We start from the raw sequence: 22,408 nt of genomic DNA, 5'->3' as shown, positions 1-22,408 counted from the left end.
TGATTGATGGCCCGAAAAATATTGGAAAAATATTATAATAGGGGGTCCCCAATATAGGGTGAACCAAAATGGCCAGAGCTCATAAAGTTTAATGATGCTTCAAAAATCTAATCAAATTAATTCCCCAGGGGTATTGAACCCAAATAATGTATAGAAAATAAGAAGATAACCCCCATAGGGATGTACAAAAGATAAAATTGGGTGCAGGTTTGTCAGGTGGAAGCCCAACCTCCTTAACCACCTGCTGTCCGGCTGTTGTAATTAAACGGCTGGACAGCGGCTTCTTGAATGCAGGTGGGCGTTTTTAGATGTCCCATCCCGTCCCGCTCGTGCCCACCGCTATGCCTATTGCCTACTGCAATGTAAACAGCCGGCGATGGCTGTTAACATACAAGCGTTCGGGCATCGGTAGAGACGCCCGATCGCTTGTAATATGGGTGCGGGTGTGCGCCCCTCCGCCGCAGCCGCTGCTGGCGATCCCGAGCTCCTCTCTACCCGGTGTGAGCCCTGGACCAGCACAGCAGCTCTGCGGCCGGAGATCAAACGGAGCTCAGTACACAAGCTCCATTTGATCTCCTCCTCCTCTTCGGAATGCAGGTAGTGATGTGTATTACATCACTTCCTGCATTCAGTGTCACTCTCCGGTACAGAAACCAGAGAGAAGCTGATGAACCAGGTCTCTGCTTCATCAGCTTCTCTGGGGGTCCCTAGGTGACATTAGGGGTCATAAAGACCCCTGATGTCTCCATAAAGAGGACCTGTCACTGAAAATTGGCTATCACAAAGGGGGCATGTTAGTCCCCTATGTGAAAGCAATAAATATAAGTGGGGGAAAAATGTTTAAAAGAATTAGTTACAAAAAAAATATAAAAAAATTAAAAGTCACATATAAAGGTAATAAAAAAAGTAAAATTTTTTTAAAGTCCCCTGCCCCCCACATACACATGCAAACATGCGTTGAGTGCGTAAACGACGATTGCATCCATTATGCCACACATATCGCCGCGAACGTCGCAGTGAGAGCAATAATTCTAGGCCCATCAATCACTGATAAAACTAACCTGATGAGCAGTAAAAACTTTTAAAGTGTCGCCTATGGCTAATTTTGGGTATGGTAGTTTTTGCAAGTTCGCGGGTGCGCGCAATTTTAAAGCATGACATGTTTGGTGTCTATTTACCTGACGTGACCCCGACTTTTATATTTTACCAAAAATTTGGGTAATAATAACTAGGGATGCACCGATATATCGGCCGAAAATGGCACTTTTGGCATAATTCTTGTGCGTTCCTGTGCCTTTAAGGAGGTTGGGCTTCCTCCTGACAAACCTGCACCCAATTTTATCTTTTGCCCCATGTGCTCCAAGATGGAGACTCTCATAGGTTAGAGTTAGGACCGCACTATATGGAGGTGGCTTGGCGCGGCTGTGCGGCTTTCACATATTCTGCAGAAGACGTGTATCCAAACCTCTGCTTTTATCCTTAGCGGTCTCCAGGAAAAATTGTTTTTTTGCATGCTGGCTGGTGAGTGTGCTGGGAAACTTTTTGCTGTTGTACTGTATAAAGCCCTTCTATGTGCACCTTGCTGTAAAGCTGGTGACGAATTGATGAGTGCGTTTGCCATTTGTTTTGCTTGTCGCATTTACTGTACGGTCGCACAACTTTTGTATTACAAGCACGTTAGAAAAAAATTTACGATTTTCGACGGGTTGGTAGCGCGATCGCAAGACAAAAGCCACACGGTCTGAGGTGCGCAAGTGCACACTGCCCGCTCACCATTGCAATCATCTGCAAGCCCTCCCCTCAGCGGGGCTGTCCAAGATGGGCGATCTGCCTGTCCAAGATGGGCAGGTCATACGGAATTTTTATCACCTTACAACCATCGCACAACGAAAGATGGTTGTAAGGTGTATGGACAGCTTTAGTGTGACGTCACTATTAGTGTTATAAGATTACCTTTTCTACAGCTTGTATATCAAGTATATCATGAGTGCTTTTCACTCACCTCAACGTTCTAGCCGACCTGTGACAATGAGACTGTCACAGGTCGGCTCAGTAGATCGGGAAGTGAGCGAACACATACCGGCATTCGCTCACCTCTCGATCCTGTCACAGCTCTCTGCCGTGACAGGGGAGGGGCTGGTTTCCCCCCTATATAATGAGCTGTAGCTCGCAGTATACTGAGCTTAGGGTGACGGGAGGATGCTAGTTTGTGTCCTACAGTTACCCTAAGGAGAACTATGGGGAAAAGCCTTAACCCCATAGTTCTCCTTTAACAGACTTTTGGCAGAGATCTATATAATGAATAGGTCAACCAACAATTCATCTTACCTAAGTAGTCGTCGAACGAGAACTTGTCATTGTCCCATATTTGTATCAGAAGGTTTGGAGGAATCTTATTTTCGCTTTTGTCCAAACTCCAGAAATGTTCCTACAGGAGATGAAAGGAGGAAGATATGTGAATATGTTTAATAAGCTATGGCAACAGGTGATATTTACATAGAGGGAGGCGGGGACTTAACTATATATTCATATGACGTATAGCTGGTTTTAAAAAATGACTGCTTGGCAAGTATAACCCAATCATTGCTTTATGAATTCAGTCAGTCTGGAATTGAAGCGCCACATCGTGATATTCAAATCCAGGAAGTATTTTTCCAATGACAAACTGTTTACAAAGCCAATCCGTTTCAGGAGCTGTAATTTCCATGGGAATATGGAGTTGCCCCCTCCCTTCTATGGGCCTCTACTCTTCTATGAAGGCTATTCCTAGGATTTTGGAATGTGTCTGTGGGTATTTGTTTCCATGCAAAGGAGCATCAAAGGAAGAAAATACTGGGTTTACAATTGGCGATCCAGTGTATCCCAATGGTGATCAGTTGGGTTGAGGTCAGGACTCTGCAGAGACCACTTCATGATTTCGGAATGTGCCTGTGGGTATTTGTGTCCATGTAAAGGAGCACCGGGTACTAATATAGGAAGAAAATATTGGGTTTCAATTGGCGATCCAGTTTATCCCAATGGTGATCAGTTGGGTTGAGGTCAAGGCTCTGCAGAGACCACTTCAGGATTTCGGAATGTGCCTGTGGGTATTTGTGTCCATGCAAAGGAGCACCAGGTACTAATATAGGAAGAAAATACTGGGTCAGGGCTCTGCAGAGACCACGTCAGTTCCTCCACACCTTCTCATATCAGAAGCTGGCTATGTGCTCCTGAACTCAATTATTTGAATAAATGTCCACATAGTTTTATAGTGCATTTTATGCTTCATTTGACACCTGTATGTTGTACGTCGACTAGTAATGTGATAGGGATTACTTAGAGTATGGTATTTCCACACCAGTATATTGTCATTGGTATCTAACAGCATGGGTTTGTTCTTGTGTATGAACTTTCCAGCACAAACCATCCATAGTGAGAATGGAAATCCTAAGCCAGGGCAGATCACCAATACAAAGAAGGGATGTTCTAGAATTGGAAAGAGTCCACCAACGGGCAACAAAATTAGGGGCTAGAGGACCTCAGCTATGACAAACGATTGAAGACAATTAAACGTATGTATCCTAGAGAAGAGGCACTGAAGGTAAGACATGATAGCTAACTTTAAATTAATCAATGGCGATTGTCTTGCAGGTAACAACTTGTCAAATCTTATGGCCCTGGTGAGGACGTCTGCCCACTATTTAAGGTTGGTGGAAAGGAGGTTTAATCTGAAGAGAGTACATCAAGGCCAGAGCAGCAGAAATGTGGAACGCCCTTCACTAATTAGAGGTATCAGCTGGGAGTGCTGACAAATCCAAAAACTTCCAGATGCCTTCCTCACTAACAACACGCAAGAAAATGTAAGCAAACCAACACACACACACGTAGGACTGGAACAATAATAAAAATTGGCTAGCAATAGCTGCTAAGTGATGGTTTTCTTATTGACCAGAAGTGGATGCCAGGGTTGGCTGCCAACTGCTCTCAGACAGCGCGCCTTTTGTAATGTTGGTGCTAGGTATAATTGTTTTTTCCATTGCTTAATCAATATTATATAAAATATATAACATTGAGATTTTACTAACTTTCGTTGAGTACAACTTTGTGACAATTTAAGCAAAGTAAACTTATTTTTTGACAGTCATGTTGTCTTTTGAGTTACAGTTCTTCATAATATTAAGAAACTGACCTAAAATCATTATTTTGTATTGCTTTGGAAAAAATGTGATCTGCCCCTTTAAGAAAAAGTATCGGTAATTGGTATCGGCGAGTACTTAAAAAAAGTATCGGTACTCGTACTCAGACCCAAAAAAGTGGTATCGGTGCATCCCTAGTTGGTGCTTTCGTGCCGCTCTTACCTTCTTGGACACTGAGCAGACCTGCTCGGCGGGGAGATAGTCGAAGGGGAAGACAAACCTCCAGTTGAAGTTGCCTTCACCACCCATAGATCTGTAGTGCACATCTGTTTTCTGTTTATGCTCCTCGTGGCCGATCATCCAGCTGAGGGAGGGAAGGAGAATCCGAGACGGTTAGCTGGGGAGGAAGTCTGTTCAACTACTACAACATGTCACTGCAATAAAGACTTGGCTTTTCTGTACGCCTGTCAGCTTCAGAAAGGGTAGCACCTACGTGGGGGAAGATGTGTATATAACACTGCCTGGCTTTATATAAACCAGTTCAATATGTTTCAAAGCCACTCGGAATACTTGTGGCTGGACAGGAGGGGTATTGTGGAGCTGAACCGACCGAAAGCTTCGTTATTTTTCATTTGTGATTTATATAGTGCCGTTTTCTAATTGTATTACTTAGATGACAAACATAAGGACTATATAGATAAGACAAATATATAATATATTACCCCTTATAAGTGCATACACTTGTATAATAAGTCATGAACAACATTAACAAGATAAATACTAGAGAGAGACTTGCCCATAGCAGCCCTAGAGAATGAAAATAGAAACATAAGAGGCAAGGTATTGGTGGTATATAAGGTGGCAGTGTGTGTCTTGTCAGATGGTGGAGGAGGAAGCAGTGGTGGATCAGTAATCTGTATATAAGGTGACAGTGTATGTCTTGTTAGATGGTGGAGGAGGAAGCAGTGGTGGATCAGTAATCTGTATATAAGGTGACAGTGTGTGTCTTGTTAGATGGTGGAGGAGGAAGCAGTGCTGGATCAGTAAGCTGTATATAAGGTGACAGGGTGTGTATTATCAGGTAGTGGAGGAGGAAGAGGAAGCAGTGCTGGATCAGTAAGCTGTATATAAAGGTGACAGTGTGTGTCTTGTTAGATGGTGGAGGAGGAAGCAGTGGTGGATCAGTAATCTGTATATAAGGTGGCAGTGTGTGTCTTGTTAGATGGTGGAGGAGGAAGCAGTGGTGGATCAGTAATCTGTATATAAGGTGACAGTGTGTGTCTTGTCACATGGTGGAGGAGGAAGCAGTGCTGGATCAGTATGTGTATATATATATATATGAGTATGTATATGTATATCCGGAGTCAGGAGACCTCTCACCTCTTCACATAAATATCACTCATTTTCTCCCCCGTGATGCTGACATCATCCAGGATAACGTCACGCGCGTTCCAAACAATACAGCGCAAGAAAAACCTGGAGGGGAGACAAGAAGCAAAGCTGAACTCCGGCCTTCCCTTCAGTCTTCCATCTGACCTCTGTCCTTCCCTTCAGTCTTCTATCTGACCTCTGTCCTTCCCTTCATTCTTCTATCTGACCTCTGTCCTTCCCTTCATTCTTCTATCTGACCTCTGTCCTTCCCTTCATTCTTCTATCTGACCTCTGTCCTTCCCTTCATTCTTCTATCTGACCTCTGTATCTGACCTCCGCCCTTCCCTTCAGTCTTCTATCTGAACTCCGTCCTCCCCTTGAGTCTTCTATCTGACCTCAGCCCTTCCCTTCAGTCTTCTATCTGACCTCCGCCCTTCCCATCAGACTTGCACAGTTGTATCAGCTCCTTTGGACTGAAAATGCTCTGATGTCACTGCACACTGCGAGCTTCTCACAATGTACATTAGCAGCTGTCAGGAAGTCAGCTACAGAGCCCACCTCATGCCCTGGCTGCAGGACGCCCCTTTTATTTACTGGATTTCAGCCCATGGAGGCTTAGCATCAAATGTGGGCAGTCTGCATGCAAATACAGCCCTCCTAGCCCTCTGCTCCAGACTGACACCCTCCCATCAAGGCATTTTAATATTTGCATCACTCCTCCCAAGACCCCGCCCACTGCTTGCATCAGCTCTGAGGGCTCTTGAGAGGAATACTGAGGCACAGTGCTTTGATGTTTTTAGGAAGCTATGTACAGCACTCTGCTGGCTACTTCCACCAGCCGTGATCTGCCTGCATTGCACAGAGACATCACTAAGTATAAAATAATGAATGTAATGACAATGGAAAGGTTTTATTTAACATTTTAATTAGCATCCTGATGAGGTAGAAGGGAGGAGTCAGGGAAGGCAAAATATAAGCAGAGTAAACTTCTGATTTGAAGACAGTTGGGGAGGAATGAGAGGAAATCTACCTAAACCTGACAAAGCTCTAACCCTTCCCCAATCTTGACAACTAAAATAATTATTTGTACAACTTGAAATGAGCTTGGCGACAGGGAACATTACCTTGTCAAAGTGACCAACCAGATCCCAGATTACTGGAGTGCGGGATCATTTGTGATTGGTGTGTATGGGAAACTGCACTCAGCACATCACCGCCTGCTTCTTATGCAACAGCTCATAGTCACCAATCAGATTGATCACATAGGATAAAATGGTGTCTACGGTACAGCCCCTCACACATGTGTACGAAGTATGGCAGACTATGTCATGAATCTCACCTTTTTGCTTTCCTTGGAGTGATGTTAAATGGTGGCCCCGGAGGTCCCAGGGACTTGGGGAACACATCTACCCACATCTGTAACTTACCCTAGAGATACAAAGTGCAGACGGTGAGGATTAGATGGCTGACAGAATCACAAAAACATCTCCAAAAAGGCAGGTGCCAATCAGACTAATCGGGTAATGTAAATGAAAATGGCTAATGTAATTTGGGCAAAAAAAAATCATGTGTAGGTGAGCAATATGCTCTATGAAGGTGGCCACCTCTAAGGAGTCCATCCATATCCAGTTACAGTGTATAAGCATAATAAGAGGCAGAGGACAAACACTGCGGAGGACAGTGGTGACCTCTGCACAACTACTACTGCTCCTCCAAATTCCCCAGGTCATCCCGCTGTGTCACACATTATGTAGTTTACCTGGAGACACATCTGTGATCTGTATAAACTACTTACACATGGCTGACCTGTACCCTTGTGTCACTGGCTAGGTGTCCTGCTGTGTTATAGTGCGCACAATACAAATGTTATACCTGTTCTATCTCAGGCTGCAGGGGGCTATAGAGCGATCTTGTCTCCACATGTTCACAGACCAGGCCCTGTTTGAGCAGGACGTGCAGAGCCAGGCGTTCCTCGAGTGACCCCAGATGTGGATTGGGGAATTTACTGTCATCTGTCAGAGAGAAAATGAGCAAATGTGACTAACCCTTCGCTAATCTATCCAAACAAAAAGTTCAAATGAATTCCCAGTTTCCTGTTGTGACGACATGGTGATGAGTTTATAAGTTAAATGTGTATTGGGGTTGAGTTATGTTTGAGTGCGTTATGCTGTGTGACCTGGTTATGGAAAGGCTATCAGCACCATCCCTCGTTATCTCCCATTGTTCTCTGAGGGAGCTCAGAACAATGACATTCTGGCCAGGTTGTTCGTTAGCAGGTGGACACCTGTGGTGTTGAGCAGACCGATGGTCTGGGAGGGGGAGGGGGGATGTGATGGGATTATATTCTAATTTCATCACTTGCTGTATATAAGTTTGTGCAGTTGCTCAATAAATCAGAGTTTGTTTCACCTACACTCGAGCCTTGGCTAGTGACTGGGGAAACTGGGAGCTACAGATCAGCGGGTTCCAATATCTCCTCAGCAAGGAAGAAGACAGCGGCGGACATACTCATCCTGAGTACGGGGGTCCGTCACACCTGTCACATGACAAAATATATATACTATATATAGATAGATAGATAGAGAGATAGAGAGATAGATAGATAGATTTATCTATCTATCTATCTCTCTATCTATCTATATATAGATATATATCTACTGTATATCTATATATAGATACATATACTGTATATAGATATATATATTTGTATATACGGTATATATAGATATATAGAGATATATATCTATATATATCTATATATATATATATATAGATATATATAGATATATATCTATATATATTATTATTATTTTTTCCCCCTAAAATTCTATGTAGGTCAAGCTGTCCAGTGAAAGTGGCAGAGGTTGGGCCAAGGTACAGTATAACACTGCCAGGGAGGGTTCGAGTAGTTGCAGGGAATTTTTTTCTTCAAGAAATTTAAATAATGTGATTAAAAAGTGACTGGCGGTGTTTGTCCCAACCCTCATCTTTGTCACTTTTGCAGGCCTGCATGTAAATAAATGAATATCTGGCTTCCTGTTTCAGCCCCATGGTGACTGGTCCTCCTTATAAACCTAAGAATGTGATGCATGTAGAGGTGTGTATACAGCGGCTCACCGAGATCGGCCAGACTGTACTCATGGCCGCGGAAGACAATCTTGCTGTTTTTGTACACAGGGGGTTTGACACTACGCTGCTTGGCCAACATTTGCAGGAGCTGAGATGGTCGTAACTGGTCCCTCCACTGGTTGGGTCCTGATCTGAGATGAAAGAAGCAAGATGTTAGTCATGTCTACAGAAAGGACAACGTACCCCCCAAACCCCAACATCTGAACAGAACTTGTACCCAGGCCGGTAATCCTGGCTTAGATAGAACCTCCATTTTAAATGTTTAAAAAAAGCCTAAAAGCAGACCTGCTATTCTCTTCATCAGAAACAAAATCGACTCTGTTATGGGATGTCAACTGACCATCCCCAAGGCCAGACAGCAGCTTGGGCTTCCCCTGAGACTGGAAGTCAAAGCAAAATCTAGTCCTCACCAGAAACCCCAACAGGGTGATATGAGTTTTCGTTTTCCTTTCACGTGACAATTATTATATTTTTCCTAACATTCCATGGGCTCCGAACTGTCCAGTGAAAGCGACAGAGGTTGGGCCAAACTATAAAACTGCCAGGGAGAGTTTGAGCAGTTACAGGGATAATTTATTTTTAAATCATGTGATTAAAAAGTGATTACGGTAAACATCCCTGGAGGTCTTTGTCCAAACAATCATCTTTGTCCCTTTTTACTTTAATCACTGTACAGGTAGATCTACTGATTGGTTGACTCTGCCAGAGTATCAGTCTCGTAAGCTTTTATAGGAGATTGCATGTGACCAGTGCCATGGCATTTGCTCATGTGACGAGCACATGAAGTGGCTCGGTGATGACAAAAAAAGTTATTTTTGTGTTTCCAGCCATTTTGGTTTTGTGGACTGTCACTGGCAGAAATAGAAGAATTATTATAGGCCCGCTCTATGTAATTCCCCCTACGCTAGATAACAATTAGGGTACTTGCATGCAGTAGGACTGAGGTAGGCCACATCGAGCTCTGTATTTGGAGAGAAAACGGTTCTCTAAGTCGATCACAGTCTCTCCGATCTTCTCATCTTTGGACATGACATCATAGTCATAGAGGGTGATCTTCAGGTCTTTCTCCAGCGGGAGGGTGCAGGTCAGTTCATACATTCTACAAAACACAAGAGAAAATGAGAGCCATGGCTTTATACAAAGCAATGATTTGGGACTTCCAGAACCTTTTCTGCAGGCAGCTGGATATGTTTTAAAGTACTTATTTCTTTAAGGAAGGCCATAGTTCTACTTTTCAGGGGACACTTTTAATTTAAAGACAGAGTCACTTTAAAGTAAAATTTCAGCCACAACTTTAAAATTAGGTTAGAATGGTTTCAAACCTTGGTTAAGTTTTTCCCTTAAAGGGGGATAAATACTAATGAAACATAAAAATGTATAGCCATCTGACAGTAATGGGGAGATTCCCCGCACTTCCTGTCTAGGTGATCACACATGTCGGTGAGAGTAAATCTCCTGGTGGGAGATCAGGAAACATGGGATCTAGCTTTCTCCACTCTAAAACTAAAAATAGTTTGTCCAGGGTTCCACATTAACATGTAGCATGTTGCACTTACTTCCCAAACACGGGCTCCAATATGCAGGGGATGTAATTCTCTTGATCATCTATAGACTTCTTTCCGACAGAAATTCTGACGTAGGGGTCACACTGGAAAGTAGATTTGAATATGTTTAAAATCACACCCATTGATTTCACAATTTTATTGGACTCTATCCTGCAGCCCCAAATCACTCCACTCCATCATGCCAAGGAAATATATTTTTTATGTAATGTTTATTTTCTTAATATTTCCATTTTACAGAACAAGAAAACAGAACATAAATAAAACAAAAACCTTTTCAAATGACAATAAATGCAATGAGAGAGATTAGGCCGCTCGTAGCCGTAGCGTCCAACAGGAGAATCTGCCACCATGGTTGTGAAGGGTGTGAAAAACTCACATAGGTGGAACAGTATAATATTACCATCAAATTAGATAATAGAAACCATATTCATGAAGATTACATCCATATGTGGGAACATCACCACTCAAGGTTATCTTGGAAGAACAGAAAATAAAAAGTTTTGGGGGGTTATTCACAAAGCTGCCGAAGGCAGTCGAGTGAATAACCCAGCCAAAGTGAACACAGCCGAATGACATTCAGCTGTTCACTTCAGCTCTGTACGGCTGATTTCCGCTGTTCATTGGCTAAAATCAGCCGTACGTCGGCTGCCCTACGGTGATGTAGGAAAGCTCGTTTGATTGGCCAACTCTCAAGTCTTCAACCCAGCACATTCAATTGGCAAGCTATGGGTCTGAAGAAGGTGCTCGGTTCTCATCTTTTGCAAAAAATAAAAAGAGGACAAGAAATAGGGAAAAATAGAGACTAAGAGAAAGAGAGAAAGATAACAATAAACTAGTAAGAACCAAGGTGCCAGTAAGGATGAAAATCAAGCACTACATAATAAGGAACGCCCTATGATCTAGGAACCAACTGGGTGAGGGAGATCCTGAGTAGGAGTGAATTGCAAAGAGAAGTGCATCCAGATAGCCCAAATGCAGTAGAATATATCATAACGGTCTTTACATGCAGCGATCCATAAGTTCTGCTTTCGTAATAATATTATTCAGTTTGTCAATCCAATCCTTAATGGTTAGGACCGAGGGTTTTTTTCCAAAAAATGTGAATCAAGCATCTGGCTGCATTAAGTATATGTGGTAAAGCACATGTTGTATTGTGTTTAGTTGACATAGGGTGCACGTGAAGCAAAAAGGACCCAGGTCCATCAGGCAGATCAACATCTAAAATACATTGTACCAAAATGGATGAATCTGAGGGCATTGCCACCGTATGTGCAACAGGGTTCCTAAATTGTCCACATCCCTGCCAACACAGGTGTGAAATGGAAGAATACCCGAGTGCTAATTTTGTGGGGACCTTGTACCAAAAAGTCAATAACTTATAGCAGGTCTCCTGAGTTCGGGAGTCTATGGAGGTACGCTGAGTTAGACTATAGAGTGGAGTCATTTGGGCTTCTGTGAAGGTGCACTTAAAAATCTCCCACTCTGTAAGGAAATGCAACTTGCTCCTAGGTTTCATTGTCAAGAACAGTTTATACAGTACAGAAATCAATCCAGGTGGGGGCATGGAGTGACGGCACAGCTGCTCAAAACTGGTAGGAGAAGACATTGGGTGTATCAAGGGAGCTTGGGATGCAAAAAAAAGTGTTGAAGTTGACCATATTGCTGGGTGTCCCTTGGGGAAGCTCCTATAACGATCTCTCAACTCAGGCAGTGGGAGAAGTTTGTCGTCTCTAAGAAATCTGCCACACCTAGTGTCCTCCTCCGACACCCAATACTGAAAAAGGTCAGTTAGAGGGGATAGGTTAGGGACAAGACAACCATCCCGACTGAGTGTGTCCCATACAGCTAGTGTATGTGTGGTAGAAGGGGATGGGGCATCAGAGAGACCCCGTGCCAGCCGTATACTTTCCCATAGGTACCCACAATTTAGATTTAACATGATGGTGCCAATTAAGAATTTGTTGCAAAATTATAGCTTTGTAATACAGAAGGACATCTGGGAAACCCAGGCCTCCTGGATCCTTCAGTAATGTAAGAGTAGTGAAAGCTGTTCAAGGTTTTTGTTGGTTCCATACAAAGCAGGAGGAGCAGGCTTTCTAAGTCTATGAAAGAAGGGCATGGGTATCCTAATCAGCAGCATCTGTAGAACAGATAAAATCTTAGGTAGCGCCGACATCTGTAGTGTTTCCCTCTTTTTGTCCCTTTAAAGGAGAACTATGGGGTTAGGGCTTTTCCCCATAGTTCTCCTTAGGGTAACGGGAGGACACAAACTAGCGTCCTCCCGTTACCCAAAACTCAGTATATCGCGAGCTGCAGCTCGCGGTATACTGAGACGCCGCAGCTGAAACGGATCCAGCCGCTTATGTCTGGATCCGCCCAGCTGCGTGAGTGACAGCTGGCTCTGCCTATCCAGAGGCAGAGCCAGCTGTACCCACCCCCTACTCGGTCCGTTCCGCCAGTCAGCGCTGGAGGATCGGACAGGGGAGGAGAGAATCCAGTCACTCCCCTGTCACGGCTCTCTGCCGTGACAGGATCGAGAAGTGAGCGAACACCGGTATGTGTTCGCTCACTTCCCGATCTACTGAGCCGACCTGTGACAGTTTCATTGTCACAGTTCGGCTCAGATTATGAGGCTGAGTGAAAAGCACTCACCTCATAATTCTTCTTTAACGAATAACTCCAGACAGAGTGAAAATGAGCACAGAGTCTTGTTTACTTAGCTTGCATGAGAAGAAGAACCTTTTTATATGAAGGCAGAAAAACACAGACTGCGGGTATGTCCATAAGTGGCCAAATACATTAATTCCATAAATACTGTATGCCATATACCCAGACAGGGACCTGCAGTGTTATTTCTTAGAGAAGTGTCCTTATATTTAGTGTGGCAGCACCTCAGGGTCCATCCTCTTCCCTCTGCTTCCAGGCACACACATGAACTCTTCCAGGTCACAGTTTAACTGCCTGCATGCTGTGTGCCATGCTCCCCTCCTACTCTCTGTAGCAACATGCACAGTGCCCATAACCAAAGAAAACCATAACAACTTCCCACAACCCACAAGAGAACAATGTGAACCATGTAAGTGACAGTGTGTCCTATTCATCCAATTTCTGCCCAACTGAAATCAATAGCGTCTCAAGATTTCTGTAATATAGATGGTTCTTGTTGCTGGTCAAATATATGCCCAGAAATTTCAGCGAGCCCACTGTCCAAGTGAAGGAAAAGGAATGTCTCAATGTGCATTCAAGAGCAGGAGGAATGGATATAGGGAGGATCTCCGATTTAGAATAATGTATTGTAGAGTAGGCCATAATGAGTTAATTCAGTCCATAAGTTAGGTAGAGACTTGATGGGTTCGGTAATATAAAATAAGATATCGGTGTATGCCGATAATTTGGGTCCAGTGGGCACTATGGGTATCCCCTTAATATTATTGTTGCTCCTGATCTTTTGTAATAAGGGCTCTAAGCTTAGGACAAAGAGAAGGGGTGACAAGGGGCAGCCTTGCATTGTGCCATATTGTATGGGAAAAGATGGGGATAATATACCATTGACTTTGACATGAGCGATAGGACCATAATATGGCGCCAGAATATTGTGCAGCATAAACAGACCAAGGCCAATGGCTACAAGAACCTCTTCCAAGAAAGTCCAGTCCACAGTGTCAAAAGCCTTCTCTGCATTTGTGGACAGAAGGAGGCATGATGGAGAGTCAGGATTACATCGCACCCAATGAACAAGTTGGAGTGCTCGAGTGGAATTATCTCGCTTTACACCCAGAGACAAACCCTGTTTAGTCAGGGTGGACTACATCCGGAAGGAGGAACCAAAGCCTATCAGCCAAAATCTTAGCAAAGATCTTTATGTCAAAATTCAATAAAGAGCTTGGACCGCAATTTTGTGGTAGGGTATGGTCTTTATCGGCTTTTGGCAGGACCGTTATATGGGCTAGTAGGGCATCTCTGGGAAAAGATGTTCCTGCTTGTATAGAGTTGAAATAGGTGAGCATGGGGGTAGAAACCAGAACTAGAAATTTGTAGAAAAGGCCTTGGGAAGGCAGTTGGGACCAGGACATTTCTCATTCAGAGAGTTCCTAATAGTGTTCAAGTTCTTGGGAAGAGAAGGGTGTCCCCAGGTCTTGAATTACTGCAGTAGGTAATTTGGAATAACGTGCTTCCTTTAAATGTTTCCTAATAATAATAATCTATGCGATGGCGAGGAAACAGGCCATAAACTATAAACAGCCCATAAACTATAGAGAGTTGCATAATATTCCCGAAAGGCCTCTGTAATCTTCTAGGTGTGGAAAGCCATATGACCAGGGGACGTCAGAATTTGATGGACATGCATGTTAATGCATGCTGTTTCTTTAGATCCCTTGCCAACATTCTACCGCTAATGTTGTCATGTTCATAACATGTATGAGCAAGATATCTAAATTTTCTATGAACATTTAAGCCAAGAATGGCAGAAAGTTCAGCGTGTAGAGAATCCAAAGTGAGTCCAACATCTGGGAGGCTGTTCGTTTTATATTACAACTCTACTTTATGAATAGTGGTTAAAAAGCGTTGCAGTTCCACTTGTCTACTTTTCATGAGGTGAGTGCCATGAGATATCGGTTCACTTCTAACAACTGCCAGGACCTCTCTGCTAGGCTAGTGGTGAAATAGTGCCATAGCGTCGACTGTATGGCCTCCAAAGTTGTCAAGTCCTCCAACAGTGACTCATTAAGGCCTCTCTTCGAAGGGGGGTCAATTGAAATAGTGATGGGACTGTGGTCCCTAATGGTATTAGATGCTATGGTGGAGTTGGCATGGCACTCCATAAAGAGGTGATACAAATGTAATAAATCAATTCTAGAGCATGTGATAAAGGTTTTAGACTAATAGCTATAGTCCTAGTCCCATGGATAACCCTCCAGCAGCATGTTTCTGCTTACCTTGCCATTGGAATCTTTGGGTTGCAGACCAAAAGCACGGACAATGTAAACCCTGACCAAGCACTCTTGAAGCCCTTTTGCCGGCAGTTGTCGGAACTGTCGTGTTGGTAGCGGGACGGATGGATCATCAGGAAGACTGTATATCTTAAAGCATCCCTAAATGTGAAAAAAAAACAAAACAAACCAAGGTGTAATCCTTTTACAGTTTGATAATGTAGTCAGCTTGCCAATTGTTTTATTCGTTTTATAATGAAACACATTTTTTTCCTTAGTTAAAGCCAAAGCCTTTTAGTTCTCATCAGTGCAAGATCACAAATTGTGTCCATAGGTTTTATGGAGCAGGGATAGGGCAGTGGTGAGATGGTAAAACCCAATAAAAGTTCCCAAGAAAATAAAAGTCATTCACTGAAATACTGTACAATATAGTTTTGGATTCTTAAGAACACTTTCTTTTGAAAATGATCATTGACCTGTTGGAACGAATATGCACATTTCAGGAGTTTTGACTTACTGCCTGCATAATTGTTCCAGAGCAAGTCAGAGGATCATAATAACTTCCTGATTGGCTGCCTTGAACCCAGTCATCACTGCATCTCCCATTACTGACTGTGCTGCAGTGGCCCGCACACTGGTTGTTCCCAGTTCTCACTTAGATTGGTCACTATTTCGGGGTGTAATGAGGTTCCATTTTATGCCAATTGAAAGCAGGGAGACCTCTCTAGAAAGTAGACCATTCTACTAATTGCATTGAGTTGCAAACAAGAAATGCAAAAGGAATAAAGGATTTGGCAGTGATGTGGCTACTTTCACTTTTAGTTCGGGTAATTGGGATGGGGATGGGTCCCCTGTATCGTTGGCAGCCACAGCTGGCAGTGGGATTCCACCATGCAGCCTGGACTCACAATGTACTGCTGCACAGAACTGTGCTTAGAGCTTTGCGACATGTCAGCTTCATATGAGGGGTGGAAGAAAAAATAAATTCAAGCCATGCTGTAAAAAAATTTTTAGGCCATCTTCACAACTTTTAACATTTGCGTTGTCAGCCCAATAATTTTAAATATGCCACAAACACATCCCAACACATTTAATAATTTTTATCCCCATGACATAGTGCGCCACATTGCACATACCTGTACTTGTACATGATGTGGTTCCATGTGTTGCAGAAACGCACAAAGGTGTGAAGCCAACCTTATAATTGCCTTTCTGGTAAGTAGAGAGTTAAACCTTCCCTGTTTTTAAAAGCTCTGGGCACCACTGCTTTCCATGCCCTGGTGACAGGGTCACTTTAATAATCTAGAGTTGAGCTTTAAGTTATGTAGCTTAGTGTAGCTTAATAAAAGTGGACCTTCTTCCATGCTTTGTACTTCCTCTCTTATGTTTCCTACCTACCTCTTCCACCTTATACTTTCACATTGAATTACCTAATGTTTGTTGGTGAACCTTTCAACTTTCTTATTCCTTGTCTAGACATGGATAATGTAGCCCCCCAGCTGCCCACAACTGCTCCTGGAATAATGATATCACACATCCCAGAAGGCTTCAGGACAGACTTCCGCTATCTACAGACCACGTGTATGCAGAGGGCCACGTCATGCACCCCAGGAGGCCAGTAACTCAAGCAAGGATGATATTATGATCCTGGGACATCACCCAGGACACAGCAGCATTGTTGGAACTGAGGTCCAAGATACAGGACTGCTGGCATCTATGCAATAGATGAACTGAAGTAAACTCCAGCAAGTGTTATACATTTTAGTCACCTTAAATTCCCCGACTACAGAAGGGTCCTCGGCTTCGTCTTGTGATCTTCCCCTAAACAGCTTGAAACTGCGACAGAAGTCTGATAGGGCCTCATAATCTTCAATGTTCTCTAATTCTGTGTCCAGAACCTGCAGAATAAAAATACAAGTAGCTGACATTTTCCAATTTGGTTAACTTTATGTACAGCTTAGTTCTCCTCATGTACAGCTTAGTTCTCCTCATGTACAGCTTAGTTCTCCTCATGTACAGCTTAGTTTTAGTCATAGTTGAAACAGACCCTTAGTGCAATTTACAATTTCACAAATTGTATTTACATCCTATTTGCTTGGGTGGTGGGGGCTGTCAGGACCTTGTCATTCGTAGGTGGTCTCGACTTCCAAAGATTTTTGGAATTGGTCCCTTCAACCATGACAAAGTTGTGAATGTAGATGAGGAGTTCCATAAATAAAGGTCTTCAAAACTCCAGGAAATGAATAAATAATGTATTGAAGTGTGACAGTTCATAAAGAATATCCAATGCATTTTGGGTGTTTGGGGCTCTTCCTTCTTCAAGGCTTTTAATAGTTTTACAAGTTTTTTTTTTTTTAAATCAAAGTTTTTTTTATTGATTTTGACAATGACAGTACAGCAGTTTGTATGAAGTGTACAATACATAAATCTTATGATTGACACTCGCAAGTCCAACAGTGCAAAGTATATAAACGTTTGAAATGTCAAAACAGAAGGCACCTGCGCTCTAAGGCGCATATCAGAAAGGCAAGGGAGCCAGAGGAAAGGTATTAGGAAAGAGGATCGAAAGAGCAAGGTAAAGGAGAGAAGGAAAGGTCTGGTAGCGGATAGTTTTGCAAGTTTAAATGGAAAGAAAAAGTGTCTGGACCTATTGGGTTGTTCACACAATCTGTTCTTTGCCTAAAGTAGAAAATGTTATTACGTTGAGGAGGTTTCTCTTCACTTCTTGGACATTAGAGAGGAAGTCGAATCTTCTACAGAGTTATGAAAGTTCCCCTCTTAGATGTCATCAGAATAGGTGTCTATTTACCCTCACCTCTTGTTTTGTAAAATGTTGGACGTCCTAATACTTTCTGTGCCTGTAACAGTGGTCATTGGGACAAGTGGGGTAAAGCTACCTTTGGGTGCACAGCAAAAAAAAACAAAAAACATTGACAGGGTGTCTAATCTGTCTAATCCTTCTCTAATCTACGCAAAACAAACAAACAAAAATATTTTGAGCTTAATATAAAATTTGAGAATGATTGCATAAAATATGCACACTATGGGTCTCTGTTTATTTTATGTAAAGCTATGTTGGCATTCAAATTTGACATGATGTGTTAATTGTTACCCTGGGAAGTGCCCAATAAAACATCCGGTGTAAAATGCTCATTTATCCCAAAATGAAAGAGTTATTAATGAATTGCATTGAAATAATTAATTACACAGTTTTCGTTTCATTAATTTTCTATGCAGGGATTTTTAGCCAAATAATTATTATACTATAATATTTCATTTATAGCGCATGAGACTAAGAACCTAAGCAATGGCAGCTGAAACCACATTTTATGACCCCTTCAAGTCCGGTATATGAAATTCTGTTTGTGTGGTCATTGATGCAAAGTTAATGACACCCCCAGACTCATTGTGGCATTCCTGCAGCTCCTTCAATGATAACTCTACATCTACAGAGCTTCTCTCATTATTTGAGGATTTCCACCTGAACTCCTAGCCTTGGTGAGAAAGCCTTATTTTTATTTTTGCTCCAGCTACTTTTGAGTTTCCATTGACTTTCTATGGGGAGAGAAGCAGTTTTGACGAGAACAAAAGCCCAACAACACAAGACCTAAAGGTGGTTTTGAAGGTTTTTAAGTTTGCAAAGAGGAGCAGAAGAGTGCTTTCTTCAGGGATCCTGTATCTGTCCAATTGACACGGTTTATGACCAAAAGATGGTAGTATGTTTTACCTGTAATGTGTCAAATCCTCGTTCCAGATAAGTCCCACACTTGTCCTTCTGCCCGATGGATGCGTAGAACTTGCTCCACCAATCAATAAACTCTTCTTCCTGGTGAATGAGATAAAATATAGCATTAAATAAGTCATTTCTTTATGTTCAGGAAGGCATAATTAGGCCCTTTGTTGACCTTGGTCAAATTCAGGTTGCTTTCAGGTTGCTTTCAGGTGCATTCAGCTTGCATTTGACATCAGTTTCAGACACCGCTGAGATCATTCAGTGTTTTATCAGAGGTACATTTAAACTGCAGTTGACCTGCTTCAGATCAACTTGCTTTAGCTGCTATGTTTAGTGTATGAACACGTGCAAAATCCCATATTTTTTTGGCCTGCATTCATGTAAAGCATGAAAAACACATGTTGCGCTTGAGATGCCATTCATTGTTAATGGCACCCCATGCAAGATGTGTGTTTTTTGCTTGCACATAATGCACAAGAAACACACAGTTAGAAACCATGCAAAGCTCAAAGGTGCATGAGCTTCTTTGCTTGTTTGTTACATGTAAGGCAGTAATGTCGGATGCGCAAAAAAATGTGCAAAAATACACCTAAACCTGAATTGTGAAGTGGTGCTACACAAGTGTAATTGGGTGCTCAAGCTATTTTTGAGTTCCCATTTACTTATACAGGGAGGGAAGCAGTTTTGACGTGAGCAAAAGCCCAACAACACAAGACCTAAAGGTGGTTCTGAAGGTTTTTAAGGTTGCAAAGGGTTAGCATTACATTTAGTGTTAGGGTTAAGGTTGGTTATATCTTATCAGCAAAGTCACTGATCATTGTGACTTTGCTGATAACAGTCATTGCTGAAATTCATCATTTCTAATCTATTAGGCAAAAGTGGAGATGTTACAGTTAGGAAGTGTGATAATCCAGCTTGATATTCCATAGTCATACCCAAATCAATGGATTCCAAAGATTTTATTATTTCAGTCTGGGGCATTTTGCATGTTGTAGGAAAGAAAGTAGCAATCTATCAATATGGCAGATCTGAAGACCGCCAAGGTATTTTAAACTAAATTGTAGGCTTATCATTTCTATGAATTTGATATAGAGATATAGGAGAGGGAGAGGAGAGAAAGCCCAAGAGAGAGAGAGAGAGACAGTCAGGAGAGAGAGAGAGAGAGGGATGAGACAGCCAGGAGAGAGAGGAGAGACAGTCAAGAGAGAGAGAGAGAAAGGAGAGACATACAGCAGGAGAGAGGGGGAGAAAGAGAGGAAAGACAGCCAGGAGAGAGAGAGAGAAAGGAGAGACAGACAACAGGAGAGAGAGAGAAAGGAGAGACACACAACAGGAGAGAGAGAGAGAGAGAAAGGAGAGACAGACAGCAGGAGAGAGGGGGAGAGAGAGAGAGAGAGAGAGAGAGGAGAGACAGCCAGGAGAGAGAGGAGAGACAACCAGGAGAGAGAGGAGAGACAATCAGGAAAGGAGAGACAACCAGGAGAGAGAGGAGAGACAACCAGTAGAGAGAAGAGTCAGCATAGAGAGAGAGAGAGAGACAGGAGAAAGAGAGAGAGAGAGAGAGAAAGAGAGAGAGAGAGAAAGGAGAGACAGACAGCAGGAGAGAGAGAGAGAGATGAGAGACAGACAGCAGGAGAGAGGGGGGGGGGAGGGAGAAGAGAGACAGCCAGGAGAGAGAGGAGAGACAACCAGGAGAGGAGAGACAACCAGGAGAGGAGAGACAACCAGGAGAGGAGAGACAACCAGGAGAGGAGAGACAACCAGGAGAGAGAAGAGTCAGCATAGAGAGAGAGAGAGACAGGAGAAAGTGAGAGAGACAGGAGGCGATATATTTTGCTTGTCCGAACCACTACCTAAACTCATGACAGATCCTGACTAACGGGGTGCCCTCTGATGGGTGATGGGTTCTCCAAAACAAGCAGACAGTTTTGGTACCTTTTTCATGTCAGCACTCAGCTTTTTTCACCAGAGAGCCTTCAGCATCAGTCACATCACATATATAAAGGCTTTTGGGCAGTGTAGACTGGCTACCAGGTAAGATGTGGACCTAGGAATAGAGTTTTTACCCTACCCAAAACTCTACAAAGCCTGTGGGCTCCAGGACCCTGAACAGAACTTAAGATTCTGAAAAAAAGTTTGTTTTCTCCATATCAAGCAATTATAAACCCTGGAGCCCCTCTCCATGTGTATGTGAGAAACCTAGATGACACATATACACCATCCAGACAAGGTAGCAGCTTCGGTCCTCCATCCCTCCATACTCCACAAGTATTTGATGGTGTCAAATCAGCAATCAGGAAGGAAGTGTGAGTATTTAATTGAACCTGTGTTTTGTTCTGCATGAACAAATCACAGGTTCACCTTATAGAGAACCTGTCATCAACATACAAGCTTAGTTTACCTTTCTATGTTTCACGTTACACCAATATTTAGGGTTTTTGGATGTCTATTCAAGGGCGAAGGCTTTTACAAATAATTAACATACCTAAATAAGTTAAATGCACATAGACAAAGATTCATATGTTAATGAATGGTCTTCCAACAACCCTAATGAGGGTATGATCACTCTGCAGCACCTTCTGCCTCTACTGAACATTGGAACTGCTTATTTTAGTAATGCATAGAATTCCATCACACTGACCTCATGGAGAAATTCTAAGAGAGGCTTATTGGATTTCTGGACTCAGCCAGACATTCACCCCTTAAATGAACACGGTGAACAGAGACTGGTTTCAATGTGGCTTTATCGTAAATTCCATTTCACAAGTCTCCCTCTGGTGACACAAAAAACATTCAAGGAAAAAACATGTCCTTGTAACTGTATCATTATCATAGCGGCTCTACCCAAAGCCTACTTACCCAGAGAATCTTCTGCAGCCATAAACAAAAGATGTAAGTTAGTTCATCAAAGAGTGCTATATTCTGCTAAAGTATATCTAAACCCAAAACCAAAAGTATAATATACTGCATGCCCCCTCCCGCCCCAGACTGCAGGGAGGATTTTCTAATGCGATCCAGTGCTTTGCAGCAGCTAACCAAGCTGGAACACACTGGAAGTGGGGTGAACCGGCCCTAAATGTGGTGGCTGCATTAGTTGCGGAGGAAGTATGTGGAGAGGGTGAGCATTGTGGGGTGAAGGACACGGGGTTAGGCCTAGAAGGTGAAGTTGGGCTTTAAAAGGGTCAGTCCATTCTCAAGTAATATTTCAGTTTTTGGTAAGTTCTTTCTTAGTGGTATAATCCCAGAATTTCAATTGTAAGGTTTACACACCTGCAGTGACAGTTATCAATGGGATCCCACACTTCTAGTTGCATTAATAAATTAGAGAATGTGCAACAGGCAACAGGAGAAACTGGAACAAGCCAAGGTGGGTGGGAACATCAAAACTCCAAGGTGGGTCAGAACAAAGTCGGGAATTACAGCATGGGCATTTGTTGCTGGAGTCCCCAAAGGACAAAGGCTTAAAAAGTGATGTGGATAAAGCCCATCAACCCATTCTGAACATTGTCATATCACATTTGGCTAGTCTGACTACACATGACAAAGCGGTTTATAGAAATGCAT

At 42.8% G+C, this 22,408-nt stretch overlaps 1 protein-coding gene across 1 annotated transcript in view; it reads right to left on the bottom strand.

The window, feature by feature from the left end:
* The window catches only part of DYSF (dysferlin), a 171,685-nt gene that overhangs the window by 5,594 nt on the left and 143,683 nt on the right, over positions 1-22,408 (bottom strand). The window contains exons 41-51 of the mRNA XM_018560469.1: positions 18,839-18,937; positions 16,881-17,009; positions 15,118-15,273; positions 10,172-10,263; positions 9,544-9,714; positions 8,604-8,746; positions 7,359-7,498; positions 6,826-6,914; positions 5,496-5,591; positions 4,338-4,479; positions 2,329-2,428 (exon numbers count right to left, since the gene is read on the bottom strand). Of these exons, the coding sequence (XP_018415971.1) occupies positions 2,329-2,428; positions 4,338-4,479; positions 5,496-5,591; positions 6,826-6,914; positions 7,359-7,498; positions 8,604-8,746; positions 9,544-9,714; positions 10,172-10,263; positions 15,118-15,273; positions 16,881-17,009; positions 18,839-18,937 (1,357 nt within the window). The remainder of the gene's footprint in view (positions 1-2,328; positions 2,429-4,337; positions 4,480-5,495; positions 5,592-6,825; positions 6,915-7,358; positions 7,499-8,603; positions 8,747-9,543; positions 9,715-10,171; positions 10,264-15,117; positions 15,274-16,880; positions 17,010-18,838; positions 18,938-22,408) is intronic.

The sequence above is a fragment of the Nanorana parkeri genome, unplaced genomic scaffold, assembly GCF_000935625.1.
Source record: "Nanorana parkeri isolate BGI_ZX_2015 unplaced genomic scaffold, ASM93562v1 scaffold456, whole genome shotgun sequence".
Taxonomy (NCBI): Eukaryota; Metazoa; Chordata; class Amphibia; order Anura; family Dicroglossidae; genus Nanorana; species Nanorana parkeri.
Note: the sequence above shows the minus strand (reverse complement) of the source record. Positions and strands in the feature narration are given on the sequence as shown.